This window comes from Corythoichthys intestinalis, chromosome 18 (assembly GCF_030265065.1).
Source record: "Corythoichthys intestinalis isolate RoL2023-P3 chromosome 18, ASM3026506v1, whole genome shotgun sequence".
NCBI lineage: Eukaryota > Metazoa > Chordata > Actinopteri > Syngnathiformes > Syngnathidae > Corythoichthys > Corythoichthys intestinalis.
The window spans coordinates 28,985,594-29,005,038 of NC_080412.1; the positions used below are offsets into that span (position 1 = coordinate 28,985,594).

At 40.6% G+C, this 19,445-nt stretch overlaps 1 protein-coding gene across 2 annotated transcripts in view; it reads left to right on the forward strand.

Annotated features, from left to right (window-relative positions):
• The window catches only part of nup98 (nucleoporin 98 and 96 precursor), a 28,610-nt gene that overhangs the window by 5,618 nt on the left and 3,547 nt on the right, over window positions 1-19,445 (forward strand). For both annotated transcript variants that reach the window (XM_057821640.1, XM_057821641.1), the window contains 21 exons: window positions 596-733; window positions 799-937; window positions 1,835-1,927; window positions 3,162-3,302; window positions 3,394-3,527; window positions 3,633-3,820; window positions 3,886-4,002; window positions 5,911-6,103; window positions 6,178-6,277; window positions 6,341-6,454; window positions 9,762-9,900; window positions 9,966-10,143; window positions 13,326-13,487; window positions 13,560-13,775; window positions 14,187-14,295; window positions 14,407-14,615; window positions 14,697-14,881; window positions 15,026-15,264; window positions 17,235-17,492; window positions 17,573-17,730; window positions 17,859-17,999. In XM_057821640.1, coding sequence (XP_057677623.1) covers window positions 596-733; window positions 799-937; window positions 1,835-1,927; window positions 3,162-3,302; window positions 3,394-3,527; window positions 3,633-3,820; window positions 3,886-4,002; window positions 5,911-6,103; window positions 6,178-6,277; window positions 6,341-6,454; window positions 9,762-9,900; window positions 9,966-10,143; window positions 13,326-13,487; window positions 13,560-13,775; window positions 14,187-14,295; window positions 14,407-14,615; window positions 14,697-14,881; window positions 15,026-15,264; window positions 17,235-17,492; window positions 17,573-17,730; window positions 17,859-17,999 — 3,351 coding nt within the window. The remainder of the gene's footprint in view (window positions 1-595; window positions 734-798; window positions 938-1,834; window positions 1,928-3,161; window positions 3,303-3,393; window positions 3,528-3,632; window positions 3,821-3,885; window positions 4,003-5,910; window positions 6,104-6,177; window positions 6,278-6,340; window positions 6,455-9,761; window positions 9,901-9,965; window positions 10,144-13,325; window positions 13,488-13,559; window positions 13,776-14,186; window positions 14,296-14,406; window positions 14,616-14,696; window positions 14,882-15,025; window positions 15,265-17,234; window positions 17,493-17,572; window positions 17,731-17,858; window positions 18,000-19,445) is intronic.

Sequence of the window (19,445 nt, forward strand, 5' to 3'; positions counted from 1 at the left end):
GCATATATACTGTATATATGTGACACGCACACACTTTGTTTGGCTCTCGCGGGACCACATTTTAAATTATTTTGGGTGCTTTGGCTCTCTCGGTCAGAAAAGTTCCTGACCCCTGACTTAAACCCATGACTATGTTTAAATTCTGCTTTTTTAATCTTCTTTTTCATATACGGTATATTTTTTTTTTGTCCTGAATGGGACATGCCACATCCATGTTATAACTGGGTGAATTGCCCTAAAAAAATCCTATATTAACTTAATTTGTAAGCAGTATAGTGGTTGATGTCAAAACTGATAGAGAATAAAACATAGATTCATAAGTTTGTAGTTTTATGCATTTATTATGAAAATATTTATCTGTTAAACAGTGAAAATTAGAGGAAAACTGTGCATGTCAGTTTCCAGTGTGCGTCCCCTGAAACGTTCAATCCGTTTGAACTGGGAGGGATGGCAGTGAATGAACACTAAAATTATAAGTTAGGGCCTCTGCTAGTAAAAAAATATCAGTCTGGAGCCCTACTAAGATATTTGTCAAATGCCACGCAAAATTCCTGAATGACTATTGCAGCATAAACGACCTCTCATGGTGTTCCAGGGTCTGTTTGGCAATACGGCGGCATCTCAGTCAGGCAGCTTGTTCGGAACGGCTCAGACGAGCACTGCCACCGGCTTCGGCGCCGGCGGCGGTCTCTTTGGCCAAGCCAGCACCGGCTTTGGCAATGTGGGCACTCAGGTAAGCGTGAGAACCAAAAAGGGTGTACAATGAATTGGACTTACGTGTCTTGTCGCGTCTTCCAGCCCAGCATATTTGGAAACAAAGCCAGCGGCTTCGGCACCACCACGACCAGTGCCCCCTCTTTTGGCACGGGCAGTGGAATCTTTGGCAACAAACCCGCGCTAACGCTAGGAACCGGAGCAAACCCATCAACATTTGGTGGTAAGAACATGCACTTAAAAGATTAAAACGTTGTACAATAGTGTTTTTACACATGTGAGTAGCTTCATTAGCACAAACACAGCAGAATGTGAGGAAGTCATATCCATGAACACCATGAAAAAGTTGGCCAAAAACAAAACACACATTTTCCTTTCATTTTCAAAATAAAAAACTGACTAAAAACTTAAAAGACGAATGTTAGCCTAGTCTTAGCTGCGAGAGCAACTTCGTCGAGGTTATAAATCTCACGGCCACTGAGAAACAAGGTTGAATGAAGGAAAAGGCTCTAAACACAAATGCACGTTCGCTGGACAAGGATAGGTCTCACTCCCAATGTTTTTTGGATGAAACCTTTACACAACAATATTACATTTGATCTAACTTATCCATGTTTAACTTAATAACTTATGAATTCTTTGTCTTTTTAATACAAAGGCATGACATGTAGACTAGAGTTGACACAGTGGCTGAAAATGGCAAAACTTCACTTGAGCTTTTTGCCTCCTCAAAAAAATCGTACAGTAGATATATTTTAATTTTATTTAGAAGTGTTTTTACTTTTTTTTATAGCAATTTTTGTGATTGCTCTAATCCTGAGCAACCTGAGTTGTGGCTGTGGGTAGGCTATAAGTTCTGTTGATTTTAATTTTATTTAAAATATTTAGTTTTATATTAGTATTTTTTGTTTCTTTATTTTAATATTATATTCATGTTCCAATTTGCAATTTTTTTTTTTAACCCATACATCTCAAAATAACACATTTTGGAGCTATAATTGCAATACAGTGATACTGTGAAACCGTGGTGTTTTTCCTCAAGGTTATCGTACCGTCAAAATCTCATTCCGGAACATGCCAATGTGTAACAGTTTATTTTTTGTATTGGTGCTCTCTGCAGCCTTTGGAGCAAACACGGCAGGTGGGAATCTATTCGGCAACAAGTCGACCACTGGAGGGCTTGGCACTGGACTTGTAACCACCTTTGGAGGAGGTATTGTTTATTCATGGTGTCTTATGCAGCAATACTTCCAATTCGCGGGGATTAGCTTTTGTGTGCTAACATTAGATATGACATCATCCTCTATTCAAATCACAAAATTGACATATGGGGAAAAATTATTATTAGTCATTTATGAAAATGTTTATGTTCAGCTGCAGTTTTTCAGATGTCTGGAAAATTATTTCTTGAATAAAATATTTGATTTGGGTTTTAGTCACAAAAATGAAGGTTTCACTCTATTATTACTATTAGAGCTGGGAATCTTTGGGCACCTAACGATTCGATTACGATTCAGAGGCTCCGATTCGATTATAAAACGATTATTGATGCACCCCCTCCTTTTCTTTTTTTTCTTTTTAATGTTTTGTACATTAGTTCCAAAATTGTTCAAAAATCCTCTCAGGCTAAACCAAACTACTATTTCAGTATCAAGTTAACATATAACAGTAAACAAATATACAAAAATAACAGTAAATAAAATACTCCAGTCCCCATTCTGTATCAGCAGCTTTAAACTACATTCAATTTAATGTTGTGAATCAACTGTTACAGTTGTTAAAATTGCTCCCGTTATTCCATACTTTCCCTTCTGTCTACTTTTGTCAAAGTTTTAACAGTATTTCATCATTTAAAGATAGATTCAAGACAAGATTTGCCGATTTAGGAATATTTTAGATAAAAAGTTAATTAGGTTCGCTACAACAGAGCCTTCTAGAGAGGTCTACTGCTTTAAGATGGCGGCTGTTTACTTAAGTCGGAAAGTCTGTCATTTCGCATCTCTGTTCAATAATACATGTTGTAACACCGACACAGTCTGTCATTTGCATCTAGTTCTACATATATATGATATCTACTGTAGCCGTATGTTTGTAGCAACTAGCAACTGGGCGTTGTTTGTAGCGGCTGTCAGCCGCAGTCAGGTATGATTGTTTTTTTATCTAGCGGCATGATTTGAACATGATCTTTACTCTCGGTCCGTTCCTCATTGCGTCCTAAAGACCCCGCTGACTGTGTTTTACTTCCGCTTTACCTGGTATAATTCAGTAATCGGAATTTGGATATTTGTGAATCTTTCTCGAATCTTCCACAGCCGAATCGCAAATAATCTAAGAATCGGAAATTTCGCACGCCTCTAATTACTATTATAAATTTGTCAATCAAACCAGTTGGGGAACATCCTGTTTGTATTTTAAAATGTATTTTTGTTGTTGTTGTTGTTGAGCAGTGGGCACTGGGACCACGTCTCTTTTTGGGAATAACCAGAACAAATTAGGCTCCACGCTGGGAACGATGGGGACGTTCGGAACAACCGGCTTCAACAGTGGCTCCAGCGCCATAGGCTTTGGAGCACCTCAGCAACATGTCGGTCAGCATCAGGATTTTGGTTTCCAGATTGCTTCAATTTGCAACGACTATAGTGAGCGATCATGTCAATTGAAGATCTTTCATCCCTCCAGCTTTGACCGACCCCAACGTGGCCGCAGCTCAGCAGGCCATGCTGCAGCAGCAATTTAGCGTGCTGGCATACTCACCGTACGGAGACTCGCCGCTTTTCAGGAACCCTTTGTCTGACCCCAAAAAGAAGGAGGAGGCAAGTGCTCGTTCCTTAATTTAGCGACAGCCCCTTCAGGTTGTAATTCTGCTGTCCAGTGTCCAGCATGCGTGCTCATACAGTCTTATCTTTATCACATCACAGCGTCTGAAACCAACCAACCCAACAGCACAAAAAGCTCTGACCACACCCACACACTACAAACTAACACCCCGACCAGCAACTAGGGTGCGCCCCAAAGCGCTGACCTCATCGGGCGGCTCCAAGTCGCAGCTTTTTGACGGACTGGATGATGATGAGCCCTCACTCACCAACGGGGCCTTCATTCCGAGGTGACTGTCCTAGTAGAGACGTAGTATAGGGTCAAATTTGCGCTAACTGAAGTTTGTGTCTACAGAAAGAGCATAAAAAAACTTGTGTTGAAGAACTTGAACAGCAGTCAGTACAACAGCCCCGCAAACAAAGACTCTGAGGATCTCGCCGTGCCGTCGGCGTACCTTCAAAACGGACACAGGTATCCAACTTACGCACAAGTTTGCGATTCATTTCCTGGTGAGAAAATGTTGATCATCGGTTTCCAAAGTAAAAGCAAATAATTGTTTTCAACACAAGAATAGTTCGACAATTATGCTGTTATGGCGATTGACAGAAATCTTGGAATATTTACTGTTGAAATATGAAATTCCACAGATGGACAGGGAAGTGACTGCCTCGAAATGATTTTCTCAATTCATTTGATCATCGATTTAAAAAAAAAAAAATAAATAAAATAAAAAAAAAAAAGCTTTAATATGGCAGCACATTTAAAATAACTGATTTTCTTGGCTTTTATGATAAAAGTGCTTAATACTACTTTTGAATTCCAGATAAGATTATTGGAGTTCATTTCATGTGATTTAAATGTGCAAACATTGCCCAGGCCTAATATTTAAACAAAAATATTTTAGCCATATTTTTGCATAACATTCTACTAGCCAAATGCTAACGTTCAGTACGAAATGCCATTGATAGGCTAACAGAAATTATTAACCTTCGAACAACTGCATACACTAAAGCGGCGCAACTCAAAATTAAACAGATAGAAGTTTACTAATTGCTTCGCGTTCATTCGCCACCGACTCTCCCGGTGTAAATGGTTTGGACTAGGGCTGCAGCTATCGAATATTTTAGTAATCGAGTAATCGACTGAAAATTCTATCGATTAATCGAGTAATCGGATAAAACAAATATATTTTCAGGTGAAGAGCAATTATAGATATACATGAGAAAACAAGACATTTTATCATTTTCAGTCAATGTCTTTATTTTTGATGTATATTGTTGAAAACAGCCAACAATTGCATCTCAGATGTAACTAGAATGAAAAAAAAAGACTAATTCACTGCTTTCACTCAAAAAACCTTTAGATCTTATTTTTATAAAGTATATACATATATATATATATATATATATATATATATATAAACACACCTAAAAATGCCTTTACGCTTGATAACACACATCACTTAAAAGTTAGGATTTTTTCCCACGTTTTTCAATTGAATTTCTATTTGTGTCAAGCCATTTTTAAGTTCTAGTTAAGTTTTAAGTTAGTCTAACCTGTAAGTCCTGATAAGATTTTGAGTTTTTGCATTGTTAAAAATAAATGTATGATACAGGCTGTATTGGAGCACATTAGGGACTAGTGCTACTTGGTGTTTTATCCAGCAATGACTACTGAGCTAAAATTGATAGTTAGCATTATTGAGTTTTTATTTGACACCCTCATCACTCCACAACGCTATGTTATGTTAAAGCCTGTATGTAAGACACGTTAGCCACGCATCGAAAGTGGTCTTAATTAATTTAAACCTAGCCCTCCGCAGGGCTAACGTAAGGTGAGCTAGTAGTGACAGTAACGTTAATCTTATATATTAGCGCTTAGCGCTCTTTATTAGCGCTTAGCGCTCTACTGCTTTAAGATGGCGGCTGTTTGCTAACGCTGCCTAGACGCGGCCTAGTCTGTCAATGTGCATCTAGTTCAACATACATGTGATCTCTATGAGACTCATTGGACGCTCCCTGTAACTAACGTAGCATGTGCGGGCTAGTATTAAGCAACGTCGGCGTCGTTTGTAGCGGTTGTCGGCTGCAGTAAGTTTTTTTTTTTTTTTGCTTCTTCCTCTATGCACGTGACATCAGCGCGTTGTCCCGCATTAAAAGTAGTCCGAGCAAAACGTGATGCTTAGAGCTGTCAAAATAAACGATTACTCGAGGTGAATAAAATTACTCGGATCAGTTTTTAAACTCGAGTTACTCGAGTTGCTCGAGTATTCGTTTCAGCTCTAGTTTGGACGTCTATCACAGTCAATAAATGTTAAATGGTGTTATACTTGTATAGCGGCCAATGAGTTTTAACGGCGTCTCACTTGGTTTTTCGCAGGCAAGCAGAGGAGGATGAGTCGAGGGTGGCGCTGGGCCAGAGCGGTGGCCTGGCTGACACCGCCGACCTTGAGATCACGCATTTCTATGTCAACCCCATTGCTAAGCCCATACCGCAAGGTCGCGGGCAATCCAACCTGCAGGACACGATATGTGAACTGAACATTCACAAGGCTGCCAGAAATGGTCTAGAGGTTAGAATCGAACCTTTGGCTGTCATTTGCGAGTTGTGTATTTTTGATGTGAGATTTCCTATGTCAACTCGTAGTTAAGCAATGAAGAAGTGTCAGCATCCCTTGGGGAGGAGTCTCTGCAGGAGGATCGAGACGAAGTTCTGCAGGAGTCTAACCAGCCTCCCCACCCCGCAGGTCTGACAGGTCGCGAGCTCTCGTCTTTGCTTCCCAACTCACCCGATCGCTTCCTGTTTTCAGGCATCGTTCTGAGGCGCGTTGGTTATTACACCATCCCCTCTATGGAAGAGCTGGCCGACATGGTGGATGACGGCGGCGAGTGCGTGGTGGAAAACTTTACTGTTGGCAGGAAAGGTACAGGCGCCTGCCTATAAAAGGATCTTTTGACATATTTTTGGCGTGTGTGCAATTGGTCGAGTGGCGGGAAGTTCAAAATGTGATTGGAGGCAGTGGCTTATAAACACTTGAATGTCTGAGGACCAGAGGTGGTTAAGAGAGAAGCTTAAAATATGTATAAACGACAAAATCTTAAGAAATTTGAAACCAGAAGCACCAAGCCATAGCCATGCTAAAACATAGACTTCATAGAAACATAGACTTCCTAATAATTGACATGACACGAGAGGCAGGGCCGAGCCGTAGGGGGCCAATTTTCGAAAATAAAACCAAAGCTGCTACTCACCTAAAACCAAAACACCTTAGCCATATATGTGTCTCCATGAGCAGCGGCTAGTCTGTTAGTGAGTGTAGCTAGCAGCCACCTGATGTAAACAGAGCTTTTCTGGTGAAAATTCGTATGAATAATCAAATAATAAATCTCCAAATTATTTATAGATATTATACATCGATTATATCAATTCTTGGTTAAAAGCAACAACAACAAAAACGTACCGTTAGCCTTTATTTTATATACATATGTTAAAGTACAATGCTAGTCTGTTAGTGAATGTAGCTAGCAGCCGCCTGATGTAAACTGAGCTTTTCCGGTGAAAATTCTTGTGAATAAATGCTCAAATATTCTTTATAGATATGGACGTAAAACAGTCTCGATTCTTGGTTAAAAGCAACAACAAAAAACTGTGCAGGTAGCATTTATTTTGCGTAAATATTGCGAACTATGAGGCTAGTCAGTTACGAAAATTAGCCCTTAGGAAGCCATGTCTGCACAAAATAGATCATTTATTGAACACAATATTTTACACTTCAACAGCAGCAAATACATTAAATGATAAATAAAAGAGCAGGTGCATTAGTCCTCTAAGTTTTTGACAAAATATAACAATAAATAAAAACTTCTGTAAAATAACAACAAAGTTGTACTGTAAACATATTTGAACAAAAATATTAAATATGACAAAAGAGTTGTTCAAAAACTATTAACAATAAATAAAAACCTCAGTAAAACAACAGTTGTCAACATATTTGAACTTAAATATTAAATCTGACTAATAAAAAGTACAAGTGCATTAGTCCCCTGAGTTGTTTACACAAAATATTACAATATAAAACTGCAAAACGGCAACAAAGTTGTAAAAATATTTAAACAAAAAAAGTGTCAAAACTTTATGTGCAGCAGTACTATATATAGTTATTTGAAAAATACGATTTAAAATCAATTTAAATATAAAAGAAACAAACTCAATTGAACTTGTAAATAATTGAACTGATTAACTGCAAATAACTGATGAATAACAGAACCATTTTAACTCCCAAATTTCCTGCCTTCCTGACAGCTGTCACATGAATAAAAAGAAGAAAAGACATTTCTGCAGCTGTGTTATGTATTTGTCTGCATATCGTCCACCTTCCTTGCTCAGCAATTCTCAACTGGGTCTCATAGGTTTTTGGCCAAGACTACTAGTTTATCCACTATTGCAGGCTTGAGACAAGAACGTTGGCACGTAACAATGTTCGCACCTGTACTAAAAAGCCTCTGATGGGAAGCTCGTAGCAGGAATGCATAGATACCTGTGTTTTAAATGGTCCCACATGTTCGACAGATTACTTCTTTTTAGGCAACCACGGCGAGGCACTGTCGACAGGGCTGTTTTTTGTCCCTTATAGTCTTGCTCTTGCCAAAATACTTCAAAAACTCCTTTTGGAGACGGTCTTGCCTCGTTTCCTTGCTTTAACGTGTTGCTTGGTTGCTTTCACTTTGAGAACGGCCCCTCCTCCCTCCGCTCTGCTGTTCGGCCCCTCCTCCCTCCACTCCGCTGTCGCAGGAGGAGGGGGAGGAGCCGATGACTTGCTGGAGGGAAAGAGAAGCTGTGCGCTCTCCTTCCTCAAAACAAACGTTTGTGGATTAAAAAAAATGAAATGAAAAAACTATCGCACGTCCTTGCGATGGGACTATTGCGCATGCGCACATCGCGATGGCGATGTTTAAACGATATATCGTTCAGGCCTATTATGAAGTCTATGGCTTGTCGACCAAATGGTGTACACTGGACTGCATTTGATTAGAAATTGCGGTCACCACCTATTTCAGGACTAAAATGCATATTATGGAACTTTCATGTCATCAAATAAATAGGACATAACTAATGAAGCAACGATTAATCGATTAACTCGAGTAATTCGATTATAAAAAAAGCTTCAAATCAATTGTTGCTGCCTCAAGTGTGTGTTTAATTAGCATTGGAATGGTTTATTTTGAAAGCTTTACATTTAATTTTATTGATTTGGGTGGATACGCTGCCCTCTAGTGGCAACAGTCAATATAACTCATTTAACATGGCTGAATCCAGCTGCTCTCTGTTAAGACCAAAATAAGGTTTTTGTTTGAGCTAATGTTTTTAATGCATTCTTAATTTAGTTTATTGGTTGTTTTCTGTTTTTTTTTGCAGGGATAATTGTTTGAACGATTTGTTAAGAGCACAAAAAAAAAAAAAAGCATTTTATAGCATTTACGGTAGCGGACATTTGCTATGCAAGATAGCCAATTGTTCTTTTATTGTACTTAGATCCTCTAATTTTTTTTTATACCGTGTGAGGCTAAGTTCAGGTATTGTAATTATTTTTAAATAAAAGTGCAACCCTGCATAGTTTGAAGGAACACTCAGGATTTTTTTTAATTCGCATTTTGCAATCTTGGCAAACCTTTGTTTTACATCTCCTAAAGTGTATTCCGCAACGCATTAAATGTTCGTAATCCGATTACTCGATAATTTGAAATAACTGGTTGATGGTAAATCAAATACTAAAATAATCAATAGCTGTAGCCTTATACTTATCATAAAGACAGTCATCAAGTGGTTGATCAAATAACCTGATAAAATTACAATACTGTAAATACATACGTATTATAAAACACTTTGATCAACATTAAATGTGTATAGAAGTCATCAAACGGGTATGCTAATCTGTAAGAATGAGTTTAATCACTTGATCGCCTTCAGCCATTTCAATTTTCGTGATCTTTTTCGCTAGGAATTTGAAAAAACTTTTAACAGGCCCCCCACACAGCTAGCGTGCACTACCTACAACACTGAATCCTTCTCTAAATGTGCAAAACAATTGAACTACATGTGAAATACGCTCTTTCTTGCCGTTCGCTACCATGATGTAATGCAAGAGATACAATAAAGTTGCAAAAAATCCTTCTATTATGACCTCCGATTGGATGGTGTGCTCAATGCCGCGATGCCATCGATATCCGCAGGTTACGGCTCCATTTTCTTCCCTGGTGCGGTGAACGTGACTGGATTGGACCTTGACGAGATTGTTCACTTCAGACGCAAAGAAGTCATTGTGTACCCGGATGATAAAAAGAAGCCGGCCCAGGGCGAGGGCCTAAACAGGTGAGCTTTCAGTGACCTGCTTGTATTTCTCGCCGTGCTTTTCTGACGCGCACCGCCGTATGCAGGCGGGCAGAGGTGACGCTGGACGGAGTTTGGCCAAACGACAAAACGAGCTGCACGCAAATCCGAAGCCCGGAGCGCCTCACGGATATGAACTACGAAGGGCGCCTGGAAAAGGCAGCGCGTAAACAGGGAGCGCGATTCCTCGAGTACAGGCCTGAGACTGGCTCCTGGGTCTTTGAGGTGGGTGCACGTGTGGCATTGAGTTAATGTGTCTGTCTATATGCAGGAGTCGACAATATTAATGACCCAGTGGCCCGGACGTTCTTTTAAAACCGTCAGAGCCACCAAAACGCTCCCATCACCGGCCCAGTGAGGCCGGTAAAAATAATGAATCGATTAAAAAAAATCTTCCCAATTTGATGCTGCTATGCTATCCCAATCAAAGACAACTTTTACAGTCTATGCGGCAGCCGTTGCTCTCGGTTGGGCGTAAACGCACCTCGTTCGTTCGCTCGCTCCCACGTGAACGCGCACAACCTGATTACTGCTGCTGATTGTCAGTATCTCAGTACCCACCTACAAGACATGTTTCTGAAACCCCCCCCCCCCCCCCCCCCCCACCCACCAAAGCACCTGGCCAAGCACCGGGGGGGGAACCACTCAAGAAATACGGTCGCCAGAGGGAAAGCAAAATCCAATATGAAAAGAAAAAGGAAAGTTTCAGCCCCAGTGGTGAGACCGCTGGAATTGGCTTGGCTATGTTGAGACAAAAAAACACAAGGTTTACTGTGAGTTGTGCAGATCGGTGTCCAAATATGCAGACAAGCAGTGTTGTCAGTAACACGTTACGTATGTGTTTGTTTGCCGAAAACATTCAAATATGTGTAAGTTGTCAGTGTAGTTGATTTTGGTTTATCCATGTTTCTTGTTAGGTTATGAGTAGGGCTGTCAAAATTACCACGCTAACGGGCGGTAATTAATTTTTTTAATTAATCACTTTAAAATACTTGACGCAATTAACGCACATGCCCCGCTCAAACAGTCTAAAATGACAGTACAGTGTAATGTGCGCTTGTTACTGGTTTTTTGGTGTTTGGCTCCCTCTGCTGGCGCTTGGGTCCAACTGATTTTATGGGTACCATGTAGTACCATGAGTGAGCATGGTGTAATTATTAGAGCTGGGAATCTTTGGGCACCTTACGATTCGATTACGATTACGATTCAGAGGCTCCGATTCGATTATAAAACGATTATTGATGCACCCCCCTCCTTTTTTTTCATTTTTTTATTTATTTATTTATTTATTTTTTTAAGTTTTGTACATTAGTTCCAAAATTGTTCAAAAATACTCTCAGGCTAAACCAAACTACTATTTCAGTATCAAGTTAACATATAGCAGTAAACAAATATACAAAAATAACAGTAAATAAAAAACTCCAGTCCCCATTCTGTATCAGCAGCTTTAAACTACATTCAATTAATTTAATGTTGTGAATCAACCGTTAAAGTTGTTAAAATTGCTCCCGTTATTCCATAATTTCCCTTTTGTCTACTTTTGACATGTGAAAGTTTTAAAACTATTTTAAAGATAGATTCAAGTCAATATTTTACCGATTTAGGAGTATTTTAGATAAAAAGTTAATCAGGTTTGCTTGGAAGGTTCGCTACAACAGCATTGCAGGGAAGTGTACTGCTTTAAGATGGCGGCCGTTTACTAACGCCCGCATCTAGCTTTTTGCAGATGTGCTGCTACCGCTACCGAGTGTATATTGCATCTAGTCCTATATAAATGATATCTACTGTAACATTATGTAGCTTAGCTGTACTTGTAGCAGCTTTTCGGCAGCAGTCAGGTATGTTGTTGTGTTTTTTTATCTCGTGGCATGAGTTGAGCTAGAGCCGTGAGTTGAGCGTTGGCATTACCCGAGGGGCCGGTTAATGAGAAGCATGATGTTTAGCTACTCCCGCTCCGTTCCGTCCCGAAGACCGCGCAGCGCGCTGAGTGTGTTGTACTTCCGCTTTACTTGGCATATTTCAATAATCGGAATTTGGATGTTTGTGAATCGTTCTCGAATCTTCCATGGCCGAATCGCGAATAATCTAAGAATCGGAAATTTTGCACACCTCTAGTAATTATTGACATCAACAATGGCGAGTTACTAGTTTATTTTTTGATTGAAAATTTTACAAATTTTAATAAAACGAAAACATTAAGAGGGGTTTTAATATGAAATTTCTATAACTTGTACTAACATTTATCTTTTAAGAACTACAAGTCTTTCTATCCATGGATCGCTTTAAAAGAATGTTAATAATGTTAATGCCATCTTGTTGATTTATTGTTATAATAAACACAGTACCTATGTACCGTATGTTGAATGTATATATCCGTCTTGTGTCTTTCCATTCCAACAATCATTTACAGAAAAATATGGCATATTTTATAGATGGTTTGAATTGCGATTAATTACGATTAATTAATTTTTAAGCTGTAATTAACTGGATTAAAAATTTTAATCGTTTGACAGACCTAGTTATTAGTGTTCCAGTGTTCTGCCATTCCTTACTACGCGGCGAAACGTCCTACACAATGCTAAGCGCGCTTGCGCATGCGTCCACATGCATGCGCACATCTGTTAGAAGCGGTGAGTACTCACTATTTTTTGTTTTTATTTAGTTATCTAGAACCTTTTCACTGCCTCAAAGATCCTTTTTGCATGTATTACCCTCTCATACTTTTAACCATAGTTTTTTTTTGTGTTAGCTTTGAAGCAGTTGACCACATTAGTCACGTAGTGTATTTAAACCGTCCTTATTTGATATAACTTCATTTAAATATTTTCTGCAGGCATTTTTTTATTACGTTATTCCTGTGTGCATCTAAACAAAACAAGTTTAGAGCGCACAGTAGTACTTTGGGTGTTAAATTCGACTAATGTAGCACGTTTCGCCGATGTAGGAGATTTTGGCAGAACACCGGGTTGGTGCACGCCATAAAGTTGAAAACTGGTAAATGCTGGCACCACACGCCAGTTTGTTACACGTCGACGTTACACAAAAATTCTAAACATTTTAGTGCCAAAACTCTGGTCATGTGACCAATGGACTCAAAATCTGTTTGGGATGACAGCACTCCACTGGCTGCTTGAGTTAGGCTATGCCTCTTGTTATTATACAGTATATATAATTATGGAATTGGAATAGGATTCATGTTTTTGCAGCATTTTACTGCACTTTTCATTAAATCTACCGCAAAAATTATTCATGTTATACAAGCAAATTGTTCTTTTTGATTATTGGGATCAATAACTGACGTGTTGACCTGGGCCAGTGGTTTTGATAGTGGGACCTGTGGCTAATTTTCCCTATTTGTCGATCCCTGGTACGTGTAATAAGGCAACACGTTTTTCCTCTCTCCACAGGTCGCTCATTTCTCCAAGTACGGCCTGAAAGACTCTGATGAAGACGAGGACGTTCCGCTCAAGGCTGACCCCAAGAAACTTAAGATGACAATGTCCCTCCCTCCCTCCAGGCTGCCTCAGCCTCCTCTCCCCTCCCAGCAGCAGATAGCGCCACTGTCCCAGGTAGAGATGACAATATCATTGTGACATGTTCCGACAAATGCCAGACTCTGCACGTTCTTCCCGTTTCGTCAGACCGGGCCTGTCGTGGATCTGACCAGCAGCGTCGCTGAGTTGGACAGCGACATGGCCGACGTCACTCAGGGTTTCCCGGCCGATAACGTGCCCGGAGACGAGGACGATGGCGAGATGCCAGAAGGCCGGAGTGATGCGGCGGTTGCTGAGCAAGATGGATTCTCTGCTTTTGGCCACATGACATCCTTACTGGGCCTCAACCCACACAACCTACAGGTTGGCTGCTCGTTCACTTGATTGGTCCTTCTGAAATAAATGATTTTTTTGTTGTTTTCCATTTACAGTGGTGCCTTGAGAAGGAACAAAATTATGAAAAGCATTTGAGTTGATAAGGAAAAATATCAACCTACAATTTTGTACTTGATCGAAAAAGTAGTAGCAAACCTGAACTCTTTCAATGCCATTGAGGATAATAAACTATTATTTCATTTGGCTGTTTTCATCCTTCTACTGTGAATTTAAGTTTGTCACGAGTAGACGTCCAATCCATTTGTTCATACGCTGTCAACCCTCCCAGCTCAAATGGATTGGACATCTATCGCCATCAATGGCAGCCAACAAGTTCATGTGGGTTTTGTTTAGAAATCTGAGTCATGAAACAAAAGCGTTGTTTTGTTTTGGTTTTAGATCATGAAGGCATCTCTATTTGCTGAGGATGATGATGATGAGAGCAACCTCTTTAGGGATCCTGTGAAGAGTTCCTCTCAATATCTCGTCCTGCAAGGACGACCTTCTGGTAGGAATGTTGAAGCTTAATGTATAACACTTCTGCGGTGTCCAGTCATATTTTTCTCACAGACCAGAGCTTGCGTCCAACTATCTGAAATGTGTTTTCATCTCTGGCCAGTGGGCGGTCTCCTTCAGGCTCGTTTTTCCTCTAGTGTGCTCCCCGAGTCCCCTCGGGGGCCCACTCATCCCCGCTCACCCTACTGCACGGCGCCGGCCCCACCCTCCTTCTCGCTGCCCCCCAAGCCTGCAGAGCCCCCAGTGAGGACTGTCGGGATCCGGCGGTTAGGAGGCCCTGTCCCACTGGAAAAATCAATCGCTCGAGGAAAGGCAAGTGACAAGCAAAAGGAAGTGACCATATTAGTTGCACGATTAATTTTTCTTTTTTGTATTTATTCCCTTTGCTTGTAGGGACACTCACTGATGGATGCCGGTCTGTTCGCGGGTCGCTCCTTCCGGGTGGGCTGGGGGCCCGGTTGGACGCTGGTGCACAGTGGCTGTCGGCTCAGCTCGCCACTGGACAAGCAATTTTCTCAGAAACAAGTGGCAACCAACACAGATTTCAGTTTCATGCCAAAACCTGCCAGCAACATATCGTAAGACATAAGCCGTTTTGTGGTAAACCAACTAAAATTGGAAAAACATTGCATCTTTTCACCTTTTTGTATTTATTGCATACATAAGCATTTGGTTTTAAATGGAATATATTCTTAAAAATCATGTTGTTGTTGTTGACGCAGGCTGACCGAAAGTTCCTACAAGGTAGTTCTGGAGCAGGTGTTGGGTCTTGATGCTCACACAAGTGAGGAACAGAGCCAAGAGGTGCTAGAGCACCCCCTGGAGATCTGCCTGAACCACAGCACCATCAACACAGATGCGCCTGGTTGCCCGCAAGTGTGCCCAAAGCCTGGCGTGGCTGCGCTTCACGACTACGCCGATTGGGCCACCGAACTGAGTGATAAGTGGGCACACGCCGACCGTAAGTTAACGTTAAATTACACGCTTGAAAAGGAATGGGTTGAAAGTAACCGGGGGACTTTAACGCGTTAAACAATAACACATTTTTTAATCGACGCTTGCATTCCAAGCAACTCGGAACCTTTGTGTTGTTTTTGACAGCCCTTTTAATTTTCGTCATAGTCTGTCTTTTGGACGATAATACTTATTAGTCATATTTTAGTAATCTCATGTGTTAGTCTTCGTCTAGTTTTAGTCAACATTTACTAAAAATGTTTTTGTCTGTAATGTTTTTTTTAATAAATAAATAAATGTAAAGGTGTCCAGCTATTTCGACTGAACATATAACATACAAATACCCAAAATTGTGATCATAAGTATTTTTATACATTAACAGGCATGAAAATCTCTCATCTTTCAGCCAAATTTGCTGTTTTGAAGTCGAAAAGGGTGACCTACGTGAATTGTGTAGATCCGAGGAGAAAATTTTTAAGGGGGGGGGGGGGGGGGGGTTTATTAATGTCGGAAAAGTGGCACAAAGTCAAAGAAGTGCACCAGAGTGGCCAAAACATTTGAGTTATTTCAACGAAACAAAGGCGGGTACACTGTTGTGTCCCGTCTCTTCAATACCAAGCTTGGCTGCACGTCGGCTGTGAATGAACACCTAAAGCGCCGTCATCTAGTTGTAATTCTGGAAGACAGGAGATGATTATAAGCTAGCAGACCGTAAGTCCATCTAGCTAACTAACGACAGGTTTTATTGAAGTTGCTGAGCCTGTCGCGATATGCAATGAGTCCATTTATCACACGGTAAATAAAAATGAGGGTGGTAATTTTCACGGCTGCGTTTTATCACCACGCACGCTTGCATACATTTTTGTGTGCGTGCTAACGGCTTATGAGACTCTAGTCCCTTTAACAGATGTTTATTGGTCATCAACACACCGTAGAATTAAAGTTCCGACATACAAAATAATGAAAAAACACATCTATATTAAACACTGTAAAGTGTAAACATTATCATTGCTACATTGAGGCAAATGGGGAAAAAAGACAACCTTCTTTAGCCTTCTATAAAACATTGGCTGTCTTCTCCAAAACGCAAAATTGCGGTTAAAAGGTGACACTTCAAACATGAAAAATCGGTGGTTAACAGCATTTGCAAACGAAATAAATGAGAAGAAAAACTGATTACTGACACCACACCCAATGACAAAAAGAGCTTTTTTTGCTGAATGTAAAGCTTACGGTTAGCGGTTTAGCGAACGTACTTCCGGTAAACATTTCAAAATAAAAGCACTTCATGTTTGTCATATAAATAGCGATTTCTGTAGTTAATCCCACATACTTCAGAATTCAGATTCTACATTAAGAATAGCTTTAAAATGACACCCTTTATGAAAAATCTGATTGGCAATGAATAATTATTATACTACTATTATATATAGTAGTCCACTATAATATTAATGCTAGATATTTTTTTTCAAGAATTGTTTTGAATTATGTTGGAATGGCGAAGTCAGTGTTCTGAATCTATTCACATTCCATTCTTTTGCACGAGTTTATGCTATCAGCATTTGACCTCATTGTTTATTTGTGATTTATTTAATAAAGAATTTAAGTGTTCCAAAATGTTTTTGTGAATTAATAAGCGTCATCAAAGGGGAAAAAAAATATTAGATTAGTCGACTGATAGTAAAATTAGTCTGCTGACTAATCGGGAGAAAAATTACTCGTTTGGGACAGCCCTAGTGGTACAGTGAACCGGAACATATTTCCTCCACACCCTTGTCACTTTTTTAACCCCTGACCCATTTTCATGCCTGATTACATACCAACAATACATTTGTTGTTTTGTTTTGTTTTGTTTTGTTTTTGGGAGGGGGGGGGCAAATATTGTGATAATAAAGATTAATTACAAAGTCACAAAATATATATTTTTTTAATCGAGTCCCACCCAGTTAAGCCTCGTGATGTTTTGCATGTCCTCAGCGCTTTTAACTCACTGGTGCGAAGTGTGGACACTGTGCGAGGCCCTGTGGGGCCGGCGGCTTCCCGCGGAGCCCCAGGATGACTACGAGCGGCAACTGGAGAGGAGGCGCGCCTTCTCCGCCTGGCTATCTTGCCGCACTGCCCACCGGGTGGAGGAGGAAGTGGCACTGGCCAGTAAAGGTCGCCACACGCAGGCAGTTTTTAGCTACCTGACAGGAAACCGCATCAGTGAGGCTTGTTGTTTGGCGCAGAAGGAAGGTGAACTGCTGACAAAAGTGATAAAATGAAGTTGGGGAAACGCGGGGAAGATGAACTTCTTATGCACTATTCTGCGCCAGGAGACCACCGCTTGGCCCTGCTGCTGTCGCAGGCCGCCGGCTCGCAGTACTGCCGTGACCTGCTGGCCCTGCAGCTTGCCGACTGGAATCGTATGCAGACCGACACACACTTGACAGAAGAACACCTGCGAATCTTCACACTGCTGGCTGGAAAGCCTGTAAGTTTTATTACTCAACTTTGAGTAGCCAGAAGGAGCAGCAAGATGGCTGTTGAAGTGGAGCAGAAAATTCTTGACATTGTATTTAATTTTGTTTATTAATCGTGATCTAATTTTTTTTGTTCTAGGTGTGGCAGACGTCTGATTCGGTGGTGAACACGTGCTTGCAGCTGGACTGGAAGCGCTGTGTGGCCGTTCACCTCTGGTTCATGTTGCCGCCCACAGCCTCGGTGGCCGACGCCCTCACGAAGTACCAGGACGCCTTCCAGGTGAGTGCTCCGTCAGTTCATTCGCCGAGCGCTGTAGCCTAACTGGACAGGACTCTGGAATAACACATGTTCCTAGCTACTCATAGCAATCCAACACAACAGGCCGAGGAGGTTTTTAACCCTTAACAGGGCACTCACTTAAAGCGCAAGACATCACCTAGTATAAATGACAACCATATAAGAAAAGTTGCCCAAAAACACTTTTGTATGCAAGTTTCTAGACGTCTAATAATGGAGAAAATAATGTTTAAACACATGACAGCTTATCGGCACACCCGTTTTACCCACGCAGATGCCTGTCGCAATATGCAATAATTCCATTTATCGCACGATAAATAAAAATGAAGGCGGTAATTTTTGCGCTGCGTTTTATCGCCTCGCGTGCACGTGCGTGCGTGCGTCAGACTTGCTGCTAAAAGTTCAGATTCCGTGTTACCAACTGCGCAAAATGCATCTTCGTTCCAGGTCCAAAAAATAGCGCCGGAGCCAATCGTTCCTATTATATCCTATTGTTCAATGTATACCTGCCGGTGTTGTTGACACGTGGGTGCTCCCGTCAGGGGTGACATTTCACGCGGGGCGGCTATTTTTCGGCACAACACCGGATATTAACAACTAAGTCCGGCAAAACATTGTTACCAACTTGGCTGCTACAAACAACCTCGCTTTGACAACTGACAGCTGAAAGGACATGATGAACATTGGCAAATTAAGAGCGCTGCGCTTCAAACTCTGCCTGTTTATGAAAGTCGATTGTCATATGCTGGTGTTGTGCAGTAATGGCATTTGCTAACTTTTTTAATGCGCGCGCACACTAGATATCATGAAATAGAAAACTAAATGTGCTACGTCGCATGCCATTGGCTACGTGAAACCAGAGTGATTATGGGACACGTAGTCCATATACTGCATAGATGAATTATAAACCGCCATGACTGAATGGAAGTTAAGCAGGCCAAATCAATCCATACCAGTGACTATAGATAATGCTGCAAATATTGTTAATTCAGTACGTGACAGATGGATTCGGACCACAAATATGGTTAAATAAGGATGTTTTGCTTATGTAGTAAACCTAGCTGCTAAGAGCTGTAGCAATCAACAGTGTGCTCCGCCTCATTTTACAAACAGTAAAGATTGTTCTCAGCACTTTTATACAAAATTTCTTCAGATCAGTAAGAAGTAAGCACATTAATATTATGCACTAAAATGCATGTTTATATGATGGTAATTAAATTTTTGCTCATTAGCAAAAAAAAACGAAACAAAAAATACAATTGTTAATTTTTTTTTCAGAGCGTTAAATGTATTGAATCGGATCAAAAATCATGTCCCCTGTATCGAAAATCGTACCGAACCGTGACTTAACTGTATCGTTGCATCCCTATGGAACACCATTGCAGAAGCTATGAGGGGGAAAGTTTTCATTAGCCTAAATGCTTGTTA